General features: G+C 50.3%; 7 protein-coding genes across 7 annotated transcripts; 4 read left to right on the plus strand and 3 right to left on the minus strand.

The window, feature by feature from the left end:
- Positions 1-54: 54 nt before the first annotated feature.
- UHO2_00312 (uncharacterized protein) lies at positions 55-886 on the minus strand (the record flags this gene model as incomplete). The annotated part of the gene is made up of 3 exons (XM_041556931.1): positions 55-263; positions 362-755; positions 875-886. The coding sequence occupies 3 exons, from the start codon at positions 884-886 to the stop codon at positions 55-57; spliced, it is 615 nt and encodes a 204-aa protein (XP_041412865.1).
- Positions 887-1,292: 406 nt separating this feature from the next.
- On the plus strand, positions 1,293-1,958 carry UHO2_00313 (uncharacterized protein; the record flags this gene model as incomplete). The annotated part of the gene is made up of 1 exon (XM_041556932.1): positions 1,293-1,958. One exon carries the CDS (start codon positions 1,293-1,295, stop codon positions 1,956-1,958), a length of 666 nt encoding a protein of 221 aa, XP_041412866.1.
- A 399-nt stretch (positions 1,959-2,357) lies between these two features.
- On the minus strand, positions 2,358-2,942 carry UHO2_00314 (putative 40S ribosomal protein S9; the record flags this gene model as incomplete). The annotated part of the gene is made up of 1 exon (XM_041556933.1): positions 2,358-2,942. The coding sequence occupies one exon, from the start codon at positions 2,940-2,942 to the stop codon at positions 2,358-2,360; it is 585 nt and encodes a 194-aa protein (XP_041412867.1).
- Positions 2,943-5,244: 2,302 nt separating this feature from the next.
- On the plus strand, positions 5,245-5,981 carry UHO2_00315 (putative 60s ribosomal protein L21-A; the record flags this gene model as incomplete). The annotated part of the gene is made up of 2 exons (XM_041556934.1): positions 5,245-5,255; positions 5,522-5,981. The coding sequence occupies 2 exons, from the start codon at positions 5,245-5,247 to the stop codon at positions 5,979-5,981; spliced, it is 471 nt and encodes a 156-aa protein (XP_041412868.1).
- Positions 5,982-7,428: 1,447 nt separating this feature from the next.
- UHO2_00316 (uncharacterized protein) lies at positions 7,429-8,874 on the plus strand (the record flags this gene model as incomplete). Its single annotated transcript, XM_041556935.1, has 1 exon — positions 7,429-8,874. One exon carries the CDS (start codon positions 7,429-7,431, stop codon positions 8,872-8,874), a length of 1,446 nt encoding a protein of 481 aa, XP_041412869.1.
- A 341-nt stretch (positions 8,875-9,215) lies between these two features.
- On the minus strand, positions 9,216-10,919 carry UHO2_00317 (putative CCT6 - component of chaperonin-containing T-complex (zeta subunit); the record flags this gene model as incomplete). Its single annotated transcript, XM_041556936.1, has 1 exon — positions 9,216-10,919. The coding sequence occupies one exon, from the start codon at positions 10,917-10,919 to the stop codon at positions 9,216-9,218; it is 1,704 nt and encodes a 567-aa protein (XP_041412870.1).
- A 576-nt stretch (positions 10,920-11,495) lies between these two features.
- Positions 11,496-12,222, plus strand: UHO2_00318 (related to SFT2/YBL102W; the record flags this gene model as incomplete). The annotated part of the gene is made up of 2 exons (XM_041556937.1): positions 11,496-11,701; positions 11,808-12,222. 2 exons carry the CDS (start codon positions 11,496-11,498, stop codon positions 12,220-12,222), a joined length of 621 nt encoding a protein of 206 aa, XP_041412871.1.
- Between the last annotated feature and the right edge of the window lie 6,520 nt (positions 12,223-18,742).

Genomic DNA, 18,742 nt, shown 5'->3' on the forward strand with positions numbered 1-18,742 from the left:
GTCACTTGAGCGAAGAAAGTCGTGCGTGCTGCTGTTCGTTCTGTGTCGACTTCCTCACTGATCTTTTGGCTCTTCCCGATGAACGCCAGTGAGCACGCTTGCTGATAAGCAAGGCCTTACAAGTACACCTTTTGCATTCGTGATCGTGACCTGCACCTGCGTGGTGCTAGATAATAGATTGACTGAATTATTGTCGTCATGCTTGCTTTGTGCTCTCAAACTCGGCAGCGGCGTTCGTTCCTCAGTCGGCCTATGCGAAAGGGCTGCGTGGCAGAAGAAGCGGAAAGAATCAGTCAGCCATAATTCCCCATTCAATGGTCCAGAACTTCATGGAAGCGAAGCAACACTTACTTTTCGATACTCTCAAATCCATCAGCAGGATTGATCACCGTCAACGCCGTACCTCTCAACACCACCAACCCTAGCGACCTTGTCTTGTCTGTGACATTCCCTTCTTCATCCCGCAGCGATTCGGTAACTTCGTCCATAACGAGGTTCATCAACTGATCGAAACCTTTTAGGATACCAAACACTTCTCTGCCACCTGCGAACTTGACTCGGATCTTCTGATCAATGTATTTGGTCAGATCGAGGATTGCTTCCTTCTTAGGACGTTCTGATGGGATAGAGCTAGAGGAGTGGGATCCACCACGACCGCCGCCGCGGTTGTTGGAGAAGCCACCCCGAGTGTTGTTGGAGTTGCCACGGCTGTTGGAAGAGCCGCGGTTGGAGGGTCCTCCTCTGCCGCCTCGGCCCTACGTTGCGGAAGTGATTATCGGGTTGAGTAGGGGATGGGGGGTAGATGTCAGTGTCAGCAATACGAAGCACCATAAAGTTGTAAGTGGTGCCAGTGAAGGTGAAGGATGGGACTTACACGTTCAGACATGCTAAAATGCTAGGTGGTGTGTGTGTTGAACCAGAATTCCTTGCTGGATCTCGATGCGGTGCAATCAAGACTGAAGCTTGTCGGACTGCAAACTGTTGAGTTCGGGTGCGTGCGAATACGAGCTAGGAACCTCTGCCGTCGTGTGGAGAGCTACCAGACAAGATCTTGGCCGAGATGGTGTTGAGACTTAAGAAGTGTTGTATGTGAAGCTGTCAAAAGCGGCAGCAACAGCAAAGGTCAACTCCACAACCTTCGCAGTAGGACCGCGTCGAAAAATAAGCATTACGTAATCACATAATCCCGAGCCACCTTCAAAAGCTTCGTATGCCTCCACCATGTCTTCTGGACCTCCACCACACACCCTTCCTCACATCCCCAGCTATCGATTCGGTCCTTATCAGCCAGGATGCCAGAACCAACACCGAATGGCATTCACGGTGCAATTGCACCTTCAACCTCAACCTCCACACCCCTGGAGCTCCTAAAAGCAGTCAAAGAAGTCCAAGAACGCCGTATTAGCGTCTGGAGAGAATACGACGATGCCTTTGATACTTTCCTCAATCCTTCGTCTTCATCCTCTGCTGGTCCTGTGAATGGGTCGCTCAACACCAACTCACACCCTACCCACACTGCCGAAGTTGAATCCGAAACGGCGCCAAACGGCAACGGCCGCGGCTGCTCAGGATGCAGCACAACCACCGTCCCTCTCTCTGAAGACCTCCTCGCACAGATCCTCCAGATCACTGCACAAGCACTTATAGAATGCGGGCATCGTCTTCGAGCCATTCAAACGGAACTATCCCACTGTACCTCGCCAAATCTCGCAACACTTGCAGACAAGATTCAGACGAAAGAAAACGCTTTACTGCGGAGTGTTGTTCAGCGCGATCAGCTCAGAAAGACAACTTTGATGCCGTCACAAGAGGCAAGCGATGGGGGAAGGGATGAAGCAGAAGCAAAGGAACGGATAGCGGAGCTAAACAACCAGGTCAAGGAGACAAGAGGAGAGATCCAGGAACTGATGCAAGAGGTTTATGCTGAGAGTCTCGAATTGCAGCTTGCCGAAGAATGAACCCTTACCCATCCTCTCACATGTACTATTAACCGGAATCAGCAAGCTCATTCGCACAAGACAAGACCGACAATGAAACAGACCGTGCACAAACAGGAGAGTATGGAGAGCAGAAGCCTATAATATTGCCTTTCTTTTGGGGGTGTGCGTGATGTGAGTGTGGGTCGACACGACGCTGTGTGTAGGTGCGTGCCCGGGTCTCTTTGGTGAAAAGAATGAAGAGAGAAAAAATACAATGTGTATGTGTGCATGTTGAAGAGATCCACCTTTTCACCTCAACTAAGGCTGAAAGGCAAGCTAGCCATCGTGAGTCGAAAGAGTGGACCTATGCTGGAGCGTAGATGTGATGTGAGGGGGTTGAGTTGATGATTGAGGGTGAAGGAGAGGTGGGAGAGTAATTTACTCCTCGTCCTCCTCGGCGTCGTCACCGCCGGCAGCGGCAGCGGCGGCAGCAGCACGCTTACGCTTAACACGACCAGCACGGGCACCACCGTAAGGCGAGGTGAGAGCAAAGTCAATGTGCTTCTGCGAGTCAAGACGAACGACAAAGGAAGGAACGTTGACGATCTGCTTGCCGACACGAATGTGACGCTGAACGATCAAGACACGGGCGTGGTGGATGGACTTGGCAAGACCAGACTTGAAGACCTGGGTCTGAAGACGACGCTCCAAGAAGTCCTCGATCTTGAGGGCGAGCACGTAATCGAGACGCATGCGGGACTCGTCGAGCACACCAATGCGCACAAGACGGCGAATGATGGCATTGCCCTCGAAAAGACGCTTGGGGTCCTTCTCGTCGAGCTTGAGGAGCTCACGAGCAGCACGTCGGATCTTGGAGAGGGTGAGGGCAATGCGCCAGATCTCACGCTTGTTGCGCAGACCGTACTCACCAGCGAGCTTAAGCTCACTGTCGAGACGGGCCGACTCAAAAGGTCGTCGGGGAACCTTGGCGGTCTTGGACTGCTTGCGAGGAGCGCGAGGCATTTTGTCTACGATGCGGTGAAAAGAGAGAAAAGGAGAGTGAGTCAAGACAAGAGAGCAGGGCGGGCAACATGTAGGTCAGTAAAAACCGTGACCAAGCTGATGTTGCCTATTTGTGCATGCGAGGGTCAAAGCTCTTGAAATGCTAAGTTGCCTCGATCAAGTCACCCTTGGTTCTGTCGGCAACAACCAACGAACAACCGAATGAAAAGAGTAAGGAGGGTGATTTTGAGTGGTGATCATCCAGCGCTGGGTAGGCAAAGGAAGCTCGAAACTCTAGCGTCCTCATCCCAGACAAACGTAGCGGCTGAGTAGAGGTGTGCGAACACAGTATCTACGACAACTAGCGACGTTCCCGAGGCACAGACTCTTGATGTAGAGTCGAATACGTCCTGCCAGCTGGTGTAATTGAGGTGATTGGAGTCCAGCGATGCGCCTAGGCTGAGATAGCTTCTGTGAAGAAGAGGTAAAGGCATCTGCGAATACGTTTGAACGTGTGATGCAGCCCAAAATGAGATGAAAACGCGACGCCTGATCTGGCAGTTTGTTGATGGAAGCAATGCGTGCTAGTGATGTGTGCTGAGGACGCCATGCTTTGTTGGGGAATCGGATGTACACCAACTTCCAATTACGATGCTTCCATCTATATGTCCTGCCGGCGTCGTGCGCATGATTGTGACTGAGAGAGCGAGTTGTGTCGTTGGTATATGGGTAATTTATGATGTCGGGTATAGTTGTCGATGCTATGGAATGATCCTATGTCGTTGTCGTAGTCCAATCCTTGGTCGTGTCGAATACTCTTTCATTGCTGCTGCTGTTGCCAGTGTTGCTGACATGTGTCGCGGGGGCTGTGTTTGATCGAGGCCACCATGGGCATATCTCGAGCACCTGAACGCATGGGTTCGGGTGCGACTTACCTTGATGGATATGGTGAGGGACTGGAAGGTGACGAGGACGGAGTGAATCAACGACTTGAGCTTGCTGTTGTGTGTCGACTCTCTGAACGCTGCTTGGTTGCTTGCTGCTGCTGCTGCTTTCGACTCGCTACACTGACTGTGGGCTGGGGTTTGTCTCTGTGTGGTGCTTTGATTTCAGGGTCGACAACTCACTGCTTTTCCTGGTCTCAACTCTACTGGCTGGCTCCCTGGCTGGCTAGGAATTGGAGTGCGATGGACCAGTTTTTCGCAGCGAGCGTAGTGTCGAAAAAACACAACGGCAGCAAAGCCAGTCAAAATTCGAACTGATTAAACTTTGTATTTGGGGGCCTGCATTTTTGCAGCTGGAAACACCATCGGCCGAAGAAAGTCAGATACAAGTTTGTATTCATCTCCTTTTTTACCCACGAACTTGAACCTCATCATCAGGGAGCGGGTCCGCGCTTGAGAGAGAATCAGCCTGCAGCCTGCGAAGAGTCGAAGGCCATGCCTCGCTCCTTACCTCGTTGAGGTGCTGCGTCAGGAGCAGACCAAGAGTCAGGCTGGAGGAAATTCGAGGTCAAATCTGGTCTGTTAGTCGGCCAGCCAGTTAGTCACTGTAGCCACAAGTCAGTTTCTCAGTCTCTTAGAAGCCAACCAGCCGGTCAGTCTCAGCGAGCAAGCCAGACCAAAGGGATTCGAGGTGCCTGTCATCATCACCCTTTTCGTCACCATCACCACCTCAAGAGATCATTAATCCACGATGCCTGTAAGTATGATCTCAAGGCTGCCAGCAACGTCAAGTCAAGTCTATGCATCGACAATTAGCATCAACCAGCCAGCAATTGATCGGACAGAAGTAGTAATCAGCAGGCATAACATGATCCTTAGGAGGACGAGGTATCGCTGTCGATGAAGGAAGTTACGACATTGCAAACAACGGTGTTCAGGACGTATGATGAAGATGAACTGGATCGATCCGCCGATCGTTGCAGTGCCGCTGTTCATTACGATGGAAACGAAATATAAGAAGGACTAGCAGAACGAACGGCTTGGGCAGACTGAAGACCTTGAAGCAAATCCAAGTGATCACGGCAACCGTCGACAGCATTCTTGTCTTGTCGTACATCCGCCGAAGCATCCTCAGCCCCAACATGATCAGCCGACACAGCATTGCTCGAGAATTCGAAGGTTGCAATTCACGTAGAAGTTGCAGAATCGACGGATGTCATGGCACACTGCAGCTTCTTCTCCTCGTCCTTTCGGAAAGCAGCTTCAGATTCCTTACGAGGTCGATCCGAAATCCAAGCTCTTCATGCTGGACATATCGCGCCTATTCGCCCGGACATGCACTCTACAGCACGCATCACTCCGACAACACACATTTAAAAATGGCTCAAGAGTCAGAGCACATGGAGACAGCGAAAGCTTCGCTGATAGGATAAGATTGAGGGTTGCCTCATCTGCTGCGGAAATGTCGGGAAGGAGAACACTTTGAAGATCACATCGACCCTTGCCGACTGTTTGGATGATGCAAAGACGACGACGTGACGTTTGTTGGCAACAGTTTCGCCCACTATCAACATCGGGCCAAATGCTGACCCTTTCCTTACCATATATTACGCATTGCACACCACTGCGACAACAATAGCACTCTTTCGGTTACAGGGCCCGCACCCGTCACCTCTTTGCGAGGAAGTTCCGCCAGCATGGTCCCATCAAGCTGTCGACCTACCTCCGACCCTTCCACGCCGGTGACATTGTCGACATCAAGGCCAACGCCGCTGAGCAGAAGGGTATGCCCCACAAGTACTACCACGGTCGTACCGGTGTTGTCTTTAACGTCGCCCCACGAGCCGTTGGTGTGATCATCTACAAGGTGGTTGGCAACCGATACATTGAGAAGCGTGTCAACGTGCGCATCGAGCACGTCAAGCACTCCAAGTGCCGTGACGACTTCTTGCAGCGTGTCAAGCGCAACGCTGAGCTCAAGAAGACGGCTAAGGCTAAGGGTGAGCGTGTCCAGCTCAAGCGTCTCCCTGCCGCTCCCCGCACTGCCCACACGCTCTCGATGAAGAACAACACCCCCGAGACCCTTGCTCCCCAGGCTTACGACACCTACATTTAATGGTTGTCGCTTTTCCCGCCTGCATTTTCCAACAGATGCAATCGTTTCTTTACCTTTTCTTCTTCTTTGGCCTTGTTCATTCATTTTCGTTGATGCCCATTCAGCATCTCTTGTACTCTCACATACACCCAAAACACACTGGTCGAAAGATCGATCTATAGCTTTCCTTGACACATAGCAAGGAGCGTAAACATATGCGCAAGCAATTATTCTCACGAAAACATGCCAAGCTTGGGCCTGAACAGAAGTGTGATTGATGGCGATCCTTGGTAGATGAGAGCGTGAGTATTGAGAGAAGAGTGTGATCGAATCGGCAATATTTGAATCGGGCTCGTGCTTAGGAAGTAAATCGGCGATATCCTAAACCCTCGCCAAAGTCGGAGAGGATCGGCAAGGGCAAGTGGAATGCTGTTCGCCCGCTTTCAACACTTGCAGTGTTCCGCTCTGTGACGGTCTTGTTTGATGGTCTTGTGTGACGCTCATGCCTCTAGACTGGGAGAGACGCTCTTAGCAGGACAGAATGTGTGACACATGAACGCATTTCACGCTCTTCGAATCCAGCTCCGGCGATCATCCGACCGGTTCCAGAGCAGAGGCTAGAGTAAAAGTGCCGGCTGTCTTTCCTCACACGAGTCGGGTTGAGAAGCAAACAAGCGAGCAAAGCCAGCGAGCCCTCGTGAAGGATGTGTGACGTGTGACGTGTGACTCCTAAAGCTAGTGGGACGATCTCGTTGATTCTCTTATAAGGTCATCTGGTGGTCCCGTTCCTTCTTGCAGCAGCTCCATTCTGACCTCCTACGAGCAAGGACCAAGGTTTCTCTGCTACCGTGTCCCTCCACGAATTTGAATAAGTTACTGTGGGAGCAGATGGAACAGGCAGTATCGACTGTAACGGACCTTACACCAACATCGAGCACGCTAGAGCCCTCTCGAACGAAGGTGACGGCCAACATAGAAAGCCTCTCAGGTACGCAATTGAAGCCGCTTGTCTGACTCGCGGCAATTGACCGAGGCTGCCGATCTTGTTCGGACAGGCAGAAACCGAACGCGGGGTCACACATACACCAAAGTCGCGCTGTGTTGGGGCGAATTTTCTAGAGAGAAAACAGAGAGAGAGGTACAATTGTGACGGCAGCCGGCCACTTCCGAGCGAGTCACGCCGATCTGGAGCGGGAAACACACAGAGACCGCTTCAAGCACAACGCGAATCAGTGTTCTTGAAAGCACCATCATCCCGCAACTTGACCTTCTCAACACTTACTACCATAACCAACCACGCCTTCTGGACCAAGAAGAGCTGCGTTGCTCACGAGAGCAAGAGATCTTGACACGTCTGGTGGAATCGACACGGCAGCCTCTCTGGTCCTCACCTCCTCCAATCAACTTGTGCTATGCTCTCATCTTCATCATAGGCTCTGCTTTGATCTCACCCTAGCAACCACACAGCATGTCGGCCGCAGTGGATAGCAATCGGCCCTTGGCCGCGCTAACACGTTCAAGCCAAGCCTCGACATCAGCTTCCACGCTCGAAAGCTTCCTCGATTCTGCTGCATCGCTCGTCAACCTCGCCAGCTCCACTTCCGCATCACCCCTCCCATCGGACCGACCACCAATACTGCGTTCCAGCTCACGAACCATGCGAGCATCAGCCTCAGCCGACTCGCTCACGCCCACAGAAATCGCTCGAGCAAAAGTACTCGAACAGCTTGGCCTAGCTTCCGAGACGACCCAAACCTCCGTCGGATCCGGCTGCACCCTCACCAGCAACGACACAGACGACGACTGCGACGACTCCCACCACACCCAGTCTCACAGGACGAACTATGCTTTCCTCATAACTTACTTCCTCGCCGGAGGAGCAGCGGGTGCAACTTCCCGTACCGTCGTCTCCCCCCTCGAACGACTGAAAATCATTATGCAGGTTCAACCCCAGACCTCCTCCACCACCTCCTCTACCTCTTCTGGCCCGGCCAAGACGAGCAAAGCAGCCAGCAAACGAGCCTACAACGGCGTCTGGACCGGTCTCGTCAAGATGTGGAAAGAAGAAGGTTTTGCTGGCTTCATGCGTGGCAACGGAATCAACTGTCTTCGCATCGCCCCTTATTCCGCTGTTCAATTCACAACTTACGAAATGTGCAAGACTTACCTTCGCAACGAAGAAACCGGCGAGCTCGACGTTATACGCAAACTCACCGCCGGTGCTGTAGCCGGAGTCGCCAGTGTCGTTTCCACCTATCCACTCGATTTGGTACGGTCAAGGATCAGCATTGCAAGTGCAAACATGTACAACGAAGCGAGATCCCAAGCTACTCAAGCAGTGAAGAAAGCCTCACAGCAAGTACTACGAGAGCAGATCGCGGCGAGACAGAAAGCATTCCCAGGAATATGGCAAATGACTTCGAAAGTGTATCGCGAAGAGGGAGGCCTGAGAGGGCTGTATAGAGGTTGTGTACCTACATCTATCGGAGTTGCGCCCTATGTGGCTTTGAATTTCTACTTTTACGAGGCGGCAAGGAAACGTATCACGCCGCTAGACGGGTCGGAACCGAGTCCGTTGATGAAATTGGCTTGTGGTGCGTTAGCGGGGTCCATCTCTCAGACCCTAACCTACCCGCTGGATGTACTGAGGAGAAGGATGCAGGTGGCAGGAATGAAGGACAGTCAGGAAAAGTTGGGTTACAAGGATAAGAACGCCATTAATGCGATTCAGAACATTATCAAGGCAGAAGGGGTGACGGGACTGTATAGAGGTTTGCTGCCGAATCTATTGAAAGTGGCGCCGAGTATTGGAACCAGTTTCGTAACCTATGAAGCCGTGAAGGGATTTTTGGAGGTTCATATGGATGATTTGCACCTTACTAGTGGACACAAGGAGACCAGCAAGGCTCACTGAAGCCAACTTACGCTTCTGGCTTCGTCACACGCACTGTTATGACAACAACCCCCAGACTCAAGTTCTTTCATCTATCATCTCGGCATACATCACTAGCATATGCTTTACCACATCAATCCACACATTCTTTCACTTCACACCTCGCACTGTGCGCTCAAGTGTGCAACCGTCTCAACATGCTTCAGCAACATGCTGCAGCCAGAAAGATGGATCAAACAATGTGCTGATATGCAATGCATCGGCACAAAAAGAGAGGATGAGTTGTTTTACAAAGATTCGGTTTTGCGATCGGTGCCTTATAGCCTGTTGCTGCTTGTTTTGTTTCAATTTCCACTGCTCTTCTAACCCATAGGAGCCTCGCTCTTAAGACTGCTCCTTCCGGCCCTCAAGATCTCGTCGACACTGAGCAGATTCGAAGCGATAACCGCCGAGCTATGAAGCATATGACGCTTAACCCTGTAGTTATCCCAGATACCCTGACTGATCGGATCCATCGGTTCACCAGTCTGCACATCCAACCCGACCACGTTCCCCTCACTGGCCTCCTCCTGAAGCGCCACAATGCAATCCTGGACATCAAAGCCCGAATTGCTAGCCAGCGTCTTGGGAATCACCAACATGGCATCTGCGAAAGCTTGCACACCCAACTTAGCCCTACCCTTAGCCGACTTCTTCACCTCTGAAGTCAAATAGTTGCTTGCCGAAATCTCAAAAGCACCTCCACCAGCAATCAGCGTTGTATCTTCAATGGCATTCTTGACTGATCGAAGACCGTCACGAACAGCATCCTGAATCTGCGACATCGTATGGGCGTTAGGACCCTTAATCAAGATCGTCACCGATTTGGGGTCCTTGCATTCCTCGACAAAGGTGTACTTCTCCTCACCCAACGTGTGCTCGTAGACCAACCCGGCATAACCAAGAACATCCGGGCTCAAATCATCCACCGAGTTCTGAGCTACACCTCCACAGCACAACTGTAGCCTCTCCATGTTCCTCCTCTTTGCACGTCGCAATGCAAGGATGCCATTCTTGGCAAGAATGTCGAGCGACATAGGGTCGATACCTTTTTGGTTGAAAATGACAAAGTTCTTCTTCTTCTCGTTGCTGCCTTCGGTAGGTGCATCGCAAACGGCCTGTTTGAGCTCGACAATCTTCTTGAGCTTGGCATCGACAAAACGACGTTCGCTCTCGACGAGCTTTTCACGCTGTTCGGCGGAAGAGTAGAAGAAGCCAGAGTTGACTTCGGTCTTTTCGTATTCGAGCGAAACGTTGAGAGTGAGGACGTAGGCGTTTTCGAGACGTTTGGGCATATCGGCGTGACGAGCGCCGTGATCGAGGACGAGACCACGAACGAGTTGGGTATCGGTTTCGGTCTTGTGCTGCATCTTCATGATTTCGACCATGTGCAAGTCGATAGGGTCCTTGATGTTCCACTCGGAGACACTCTCGCTGCTGCCGTCTGCGGTGGGTGCTGGCGCCTCTATGGTGGAAGTAGTAGTGGGCTTGATGGCGAGAACAGCATCGACGATGTCAGCAGCAAGTTGCGTAGCGAGCTTTGTGTGAAGCTTGGTGGAGAGCGAAGTAGTGGCGACCTTAACGAGCGTGGCACGGTCCATCTCGGGGCTCTTCTTGAACTGTTCAAGGAACTTGAGCGCACCGGTCTTGGCAACATCAAAACCTTCGCTGATGACACGAGGGTGAACACCTTCCTGAATGTATCGCTCAGCCTGCTTGAGCAACTCACCGACAAGAAGAACGACAGAGGTGGTACCATCACCACACTGTTCATCCTGTGCTACGGCGGTACGTGCGATCATGGCGGCGGTAGGGTTTTGGATTTGCATTTCGGTGAGAAGGACCTTGCCGTCCTTTGTCATTTTAAGGTTGCCGGAACCATCGACGAGCATCTTGATGGTACCACGAGGTCCAAGGTTAGAACGAACGACTTGTGCGAGACCGATAGCACCGGCAGTATTGACTTGAAGAGCCTGAGTCCGACGAACGGACTCGGCTCTTGGGTTGATCAGCTCGATGGCCGACATGGTTGTGTGCTGTGTGTGGGCGAAAGGAAAGGTGCTCTCGGGCCTGTGTATGCACTTTCACTCGACGTTGATGCAAAGGCGAGAATGTAGTCGAGAAAAGCGGAAAGGTGGAGAGATGGTCGGAAAGAAAGGTTCAGACGTCGGAAGTCTGGAAGCTTGGCTGGAAGAAAGTAGGCGTGTGTGTGCGTGTGTGTGCGTGCGTGAATTGGAAGGTGTTGGTCAAGAAGGCTGATGCGCGAGGATAGAGAGTGATTTCCGTGTTCGAAGCGCGAGGAAGGAACCTTTTTTCTTTCTTTCTTTCTTTCTTGCAGCTCCGCTCAGTTCAAAGCCAAATTCCATTCGCACGAGACACAGCAACGAGCCTCCACCGCAACCCAACACACACTCACACAGGTGAGTGACACCATCACAAGCGCGTCACAACTGTCCTCATCCCAGCAACACTCGTCAACACACGCGTACAAGGCCACACCGACGACCGCGTTATCATTCTCAAAGGACACTGACAAACACGAAAGGGTCGCTGAAGCACAAGACATCCTTCCAAGCTTCAAAACTCGCAGGAAGCCGGCAACGATGGCGTCCACAGAAACAAACTACCGCTCCGAGCTGTCGGGCTTCCGATGGGCACAAGGAAGGACAGACGACTCGAGACCACAAAACGCATCGGGAGGAAGCTATCTCTCTACAATCACTAATAGTATCTCAGGCTACGTGCCATTACGGTCGAATGAACGCACAAATGAAGAGGAAGCCTATCTGAGCTTAAGCAGATGGGAGAGGTAAGTGTCGATCATCCACCCGACTCGCCTCTTCATGCAGCGCCGGGCAACCTCCTTGCGACAGCTCCGAACGCACTAGCTGACACGTTCTTGCTTGACGCAACAGGTTCCTCGGCTTTCTAGCATGCATTGCTGGTGCAGCAGTATGCTTCTTCTTCTCGTTCATCTTCTTGTCACCGCCGATCCTCGCATTGCGGCCACAAAAGTTCGCACTCGCATTCTCGCTCGGAAGCATGCTGTTCATGATCGGCTTCTCCATCCTCTCAGGACCATTGGCGCATCTCAAACACATCTGCAGCAAGGAACGTCTGCCATTTTCAGTCGCATACTTCGGATCGCTAGGATTGACGATCTACTTTGCAGTAGGACCACGCAAGATGCTTCCTACACTCATTTGTGCGATCGTTCAAGTGGGTGCATTGGCAACGTATCTGGCAGCATACTTCCCCGGTGGTACGACGACACTAAGGTACGGTGGAAGCATGTTGATGCGCGGTGGAGCTTCGTTGTTGCCGATCTAAGGCAGGGATTTAGCATCGATCTCTTAGTAATGTACGAGTAGTGTAGTGCTACCTGGTATGCTTCTCGTCTGTGATACATTCTCTCGTGAGAAGAGACTGCAGTGACAGTTGGAGCCGTATCGATCGGGATGACACCTATGTACACCTTGATCGGGCCCGCCCACAGGTCTTCCTTTGATACGCTGCGTCTGACGTTGAGAGCGAACCTATCAATGTGCAAAGGTAGCGCTGCACATTGTGATGAGTATCGACCGCAATGAGAAGACACGGCGGGTCAATGCAAGATTTGCTTTCCTCAAAAGAGATGGACCAAGAGGTCAGGGGTTGCGCGAGTCAAGCGTGCAGTGTTGGGTTGCGTTGCGAGCGGGAGGAAGGAAAGACGAAGATCAGACAACGCGGAGAGAGAGGAACACGTTTCGGCCTGAGTGTTGGACGTCTATCCGATCTTGAGCGAGAAGGAGTTGGAGATCAGTTAAAGATGCGACGGAATTACCAGGAGTTTTAAGCGACATGCGAGAAAGCCGAGTCGCTGAGAGGCCGACATGCATGCATGATTGACATGTGGCGACCAATTAGGAGACGTCTGTGGGAGACAACACCAAGGCAACACATGGAGTGCTCAATTAGTGGGATGATGATAGGACTTTTCATAGATGGGACAAAGGTATATATACAGACAGTCCTGTAGTCATAGTTCATCTAAAATCTGAAGCATTGCATCTATCATATACCTGTGCGAAAGGAGCTAGAACGTAGCCTGGACGAAGTGGCATATTGCATAACTTCAACTAGATCTTGTAAAATCAATGCCTCCTGCAATTTTGCAAGTCTCCTGGCTGGCCGTGACACAAGAAGAGGAGTTTTCTGACAGCTGTTGTTCTTCTTGAGCTGCTCGACTGCCTCGCTGCTTCTTCTCGGGCTCATCCATCTGATCTCTGACAAAGTGGTACCTTGTATTGATATGCTTGAGCTTCCAGTGCTTTACCAGATCTTTGCTTACCTGTATGCATCCCTGACTGTCTGTATGGAGTACTGGTTTGGTGTCCTTTATTCCCAAGTCCCTCAGCAGAAACAAGAAGAAGAGTGCTTCTCATGCTGCTTCAGATGCAGCAACAAACTCAACTTCCACTGCTGACAGTGCCATGCACTTCTGTACATGCAACTTCCAACTCACTGGACATCCATGTCAGTGGTTGCACACCTGAAACCCAAAATCTGTAGTAAAAGGCAACTATGACTAAACTTGGCATGATCTATTGTAAAGACCTTCTATTGTTATTCTTGCTGGAATCTGCCTTAGAAGCCTTCTATGACTGTTCTCACTTGAGTAGATTGTAACTAATGGTTATCACAGATTTTGACTGACTGCTGGGGACACTCTGTCCAGAGGTAGCTTGGCACAATCAATGTCCAATAAGTTCTTTGAGATGACACCAAGGTCTGATGCAAATGAGTTGATGCAACAAAAGTGCCCAGTGTGTCATTGTGTTGAATGATCCCCAGACTACAGTGGATGACTGCCTTTGGTTCTAAGATCGAGAGAGCTGGACTGCAGTATGTAACCGCCTTCAGTATCGATCGATATCTGGACCGCAGAATGTACTGCCTTTGGATGATGTCAAGAAGCATGTCAGAGGTTGTGTGCCTGAAACCCGAAATCTGTAGTAAAGAGACAACTACTACTGATCCTAGCAAGATCAGTGGTAAAGGCCCTTTATTATTATTCTTGCTGAAATCTGTCATAGAAGCCTTCTATGACTTTTCTTGCTTGAATATGTGGTAGTTTGAAAGTTATTGCAGGTTTTGACTAACTGCTGTGGACACTCTGTCCAGAGGTAGCTCGGCACAATCAATAACCAATAGATATGTGTCATAGGACCTATGCAGAAGATCGGGTCTGTGCAGGAAGATCCGAGATAAAGATGAAGTGTGCCTAAAAATGCACAAACATGCGAAATCAACTGTAACACAAGTTTCCAGTTGATTTCAGGGAAACCAACAGCATCAAGATTTTCCAGTTGGTTTTGTTGAAATCAAGCAGAATACACTCATCAGATTGATCTCACCAAACATGCTGCAAGAAGCCCCCATTGGTATGGAATGGATTGACAGAATACAAGGAAGTAATGGGAGGCTTGGTAGAGAAGGCCCCATTGTTGAAGGCAGAGAGAAGATGCCAGGAAAGGTGTCACATGCAGAGAGAGGGCCCAAGTTCAGCCAAGAAGAGGACTGAGCTCAGGAGCACACAGTAGGTTACCACAGAGAGGGACATGCCTGTGATCACATAGAACCAGTCACAAGGTAGACTGCATGGATGGGAGTGGGACAATAAGGTTGGTCACATGGTCAGGAAGGACCATCAGTTAGGAGCCAATAGAATGGCCATGGATTGAGAGAGGAAGGGAGCCGGCCCAAGGGACTGGCATGGGAACCATGAGGAGGATGGGCAGTGTTGAGGAGGTCAATACACAGCTCAAGAGAGAAGGGAGACAGGAGGAGGACAGGAACACTCTGTCAGCGGTCTCGCGCCTGAAACCTGAAACCTGTAATAGAAACATGTCTATTACAGATCCTGTCAAGATCTGTGGTAGAGTGCTTTCTATTACTGTTCCTGTCGAGATCTGTTGTAGAAGGCCTCTATGACTTTTCTTGTCCAAAGATGTGATAAGGTAATTGTTACTGCAGGTCTTGACTAACTGCTGTGGACATTCCATCCAGAGGTAGCTTGGCACAATCAATAATGTTGAATGTATTGTGAAGGCACCAAGGTCTGGTGCATATGATGTTGTTGATGCCAACACAAGTGTCCAGTGTGTCAACTGAGTGCTTGAAGTGATCCCAAGACCACAGTGGATGACTGCCTTCAGTTTTAATAATTGAGAGAGCTGGACTGCTGGATGAACTGCCTTTGGGATGTTGATCAGTGTCAATGAGCGGTGATACAACACATGCACTACAATAGGAGCAATGTCTTACAATTGCTACTGTTGACAGACTACTAAGTATACTTCTATGAAAGCTATAACTAGTAAAATATGGTGTAGAGTGGATACCAGATCCACTCAACAGCTGTGACAAGGAGTGATGCTATATAACCATTCTTGCAGTGTCACCTGCGACTCTGCCTTTGCTTTGGCATGCCTCTCCAACACTGCCCCTCTGTCAGAGGTCGCACGCCCAAAACCTGATATCTGTAATAGAACCATGTCTATTATGAATCCTGTCGAGATATGTGACAACACTTGTATTATTACAATTCTTGTTGAGATATGTAATAGAGATGCCTCTATTACTTTTCCCACTCAAAGATGTAGTAGTGATTCTGCTAGTGCAGGTTTCAACTAACCACTGTGGACACTCTGTCCAGAGGTAGCTTGGCATGATCAATAACTTGTTATGAATTGATACTAACACCAAGGTCTGGTGGGATTGAGATTGCTGTTGTCAACATGAGTGTCCAGTGTGTTGACTGAGTGCTTGAGGTGATCCCTGTCAGGGGTCTCGCGCCTGAAACCCAGGTCGGTCTGTCGAGATACTCGGTGACTATCAAACTGTGCGACAGCTATTGTCTCGGTATCAATCTTGATGAGCTTATCGCTTGGCAACTATCAAGTTGCGCGATGGGTGGCGTTCGTGTATACACTATCGTAGGTTTCGGCTGACCTCTGTGGACACTCCGTTCAGGGGTAGCTCGGCATGATCAATATCAATGCTTAGATTATGATGACACCAAGGTCTGGTGTGAGTGCTGATGATGATGAGGTTGATGGGGTTGGAGATAAGGTTGGTGAATGTCGATGATAATGAGGTTGGGTTGGTGATAAGGTTGGTGGCATCAACATGAGTGTCCAGTGTGCTGACTGATGCTTGAGGTGATCCCCGGACCGCAGTGGACTACTGCCTTCGGTTCTATCTTGATCTGGACCGCTAACCTGCTATAAGGCGCCTTCGGACATCAGGTAGTGGTGATACAACACACACACTACGATGAGGAGCAACCTTGATAGATTGCTGCTATGCTGACTGTAACTAATGAGTACTTATGTTTCTAAAGTATTGACTAGTTGTATGGTGAGTAGAGTGGATGAGGATCCACTCAACCTTGATGATGAGAAAGCATGGTTATATACCTCTTCACAGCATCGCCAGCAATGCTGCTCCTGCTCTCTCTCCAGAGAGTACCTTCTTCATCGAGTACTGCTCAGGGGCCTCTCCTGCTTGGCACCCCTGTGCCTCCTGAGTGGTGTCGACTCCTTCGACACTGCTCCTCCTCCTCATGACCTGGTGTCGACTCCTTCGACACTGCTCCTTCTCCTTTGACCGGTGACAGTTCCTTTGACTCTTGTCTCTCGAGCCCCTGAGTGGTAACCATCTGAGCTTGGTCCTCTTCGTGGCTGTGCCTGCTCCTTGAGCTTGGTCCTCCTCGTGGCTGTGCCTGGCCCTCCTCGCATATGGCTCGGTCCTCCTTTGCATGTGAGTCTGTAGGAGTCCATGGTCTCCATGGAGACTGCACTACGACCATGCTCTCTACTGGTATCGACTAGATCTTCGATACCTATGCTCCTTCCATATGAACCAGTGGCCCTCCTGCTTCTTGAGCATCCAGGCCCATGACACCTCCTTCCTGAATCTCCTGATGCTTGCTTGTGACAGCTGACTTGCTGAGACATGCTGATCAGGCTGATTCTGGTCGATCCTTGTGAGATTAAACAGGATCCCAGAGTTCAGTTGATCTCACAAATCATATGTGCTACCAACCCGATTAGATCGTCAATTCCCGATGATTGCTGCAGATCAATTTGGCGCACACTTCATACACTGACCCTGTGACAGAGCGCAGGAATCAAGGATTGGGCAAATCAAGGGGTTTACAACAGAGTTCATCAAGATCTGTAGTAGAGAGGCTCTATGACAGATCTCGCCCAAATTGGCATGAGCAAGGATGGTATCACAAATTCTGCCAGGATCTGCAGTATCATGATTGTATGATGGATCTCACATGGGTGCTAATTGCACAGACATCTCAGCAGGACAAGAAGGTGGGAGCATTGGGTTTGCCACCCTGGTGAAGCAGGGGGCTGACTTGATGATGAACCCGGAGCAGGTGGATGGGAGAGCTGAAGAAGGTGGTTGTCATGGCCCTGGATGTGCAAGAAGTAAGAAGATCCATCAACTCATATGAAGGGAGCACAGGAATCACAGAATCGGGCAGATCGTGGGATTTGCAGCAGAGTTCATTGAGATCTGTGGTAGAAACAGTTCTATGACAGATCCCAGCAAGATCTGCATGAACAAGGATAGTATTACGAATTCTGCCGAGATCAGTAGTAGAAGAGATCGTATAGCAGATTCTGTGGAAATCAGCAACAAGGATGATCATATGACGAACTCAAATGCGAGGAGGACCAAGCTGTCAGGGGTCTCGTGCCTGAAACCCAGGTTGGTCTGTCGAGATACTCGGTGGCTATCAAACTGTGCAACAGCTATTGTCTCAGTATCAGTCTCAATGAGCTACATCGCTCAGCGACTATCAAGTTGCGTGATGACAGTGGGTGGCATTTGTTGTATATACTATCATAGGTTTTGGCTGACCTCTGTGGACACTCTGTTCAGGGGTAGCTCGGCATGATCATTATCAATACGAAGGTTATGTTGACACCAAGGTCTGGTGGGAGTGTTGATGATGATGAGGTTGATGGTGTTGGTGATAAGGTTGGTGGTGTTGGTGGTAATTCAGTGGCATCAACATGAGTGTCCAGTGTGCTGACTAATGCTTGAAGTGATCCCTGGACCACAGTGGACTATTGCCTTCGGTTCTATCTATATCTGGACCACTGACCTGCTATGGGCTGCCTTCAGATGTCAGGTAGTGGTGATACAACACACACACTACAATGAGAGGCAACCTTGATAGATTGCTGCTATGCTGACTGGAACTAATGTATACTTATGCTGAAGTGATAACTAGTTATATGGTGAGTGTAGAGTGGATGAGGATCCACTCGACCTTTGATGATGAGAAAGTATGGTTATATACCTCTTCACAGCATCGCCAGCGATGCTGCTCCTGCTCTCTCTCCAGAGAGTACCTTCTTCATCGAGTACTGTTCAGGGGCCTCTCCTGCTTGGCACCCCTGTGCCTCTTGAGCTGTGTCGACTCCTTCAACACTGCTCCTCCTCCTTGCTGTCCTGCTTGCTGGTTTCCTATACACTGCTCCTTCTCCTTTGACTGGTGACAGCTCCTTTGACTCTTGTCTCTTGAGCCCCTGAGTGGTAACTGTCTGCATGCTCCTTGAGCTTGGTCCTCTTTGTGGCTGTGCCTGGCCCTCCTCGCATATGGGCCTGGTCCTCCTTTGCATGTGAGTCTGTAGGAGTCCATGGTCTCCATGGAGACTGCACTATGACCATGCTCTCCACTGGTATCGACTAGATCTCCGATACCTGTGCCCCTTCCATATGAACCAGTGACCCTCCTGCTTCTTGAGCATTCAGGCCCATGACACAAGCTCTGCCAAGATGG

Source organism: Ustilago hordei (assembly GCF_900519145.1).
Source record: "Ustilago hordei strain Uho2 genome assembly, contig: UHO2_contig_01, whole genome shotgun sequence".
Lineage (NCBI taxonomy): Eukaryota > Fungi > Basidiomycota > Ustilaginomycetes > Ustilaginales > Ustilaginaceae > Ustilago > Ustilago hordei.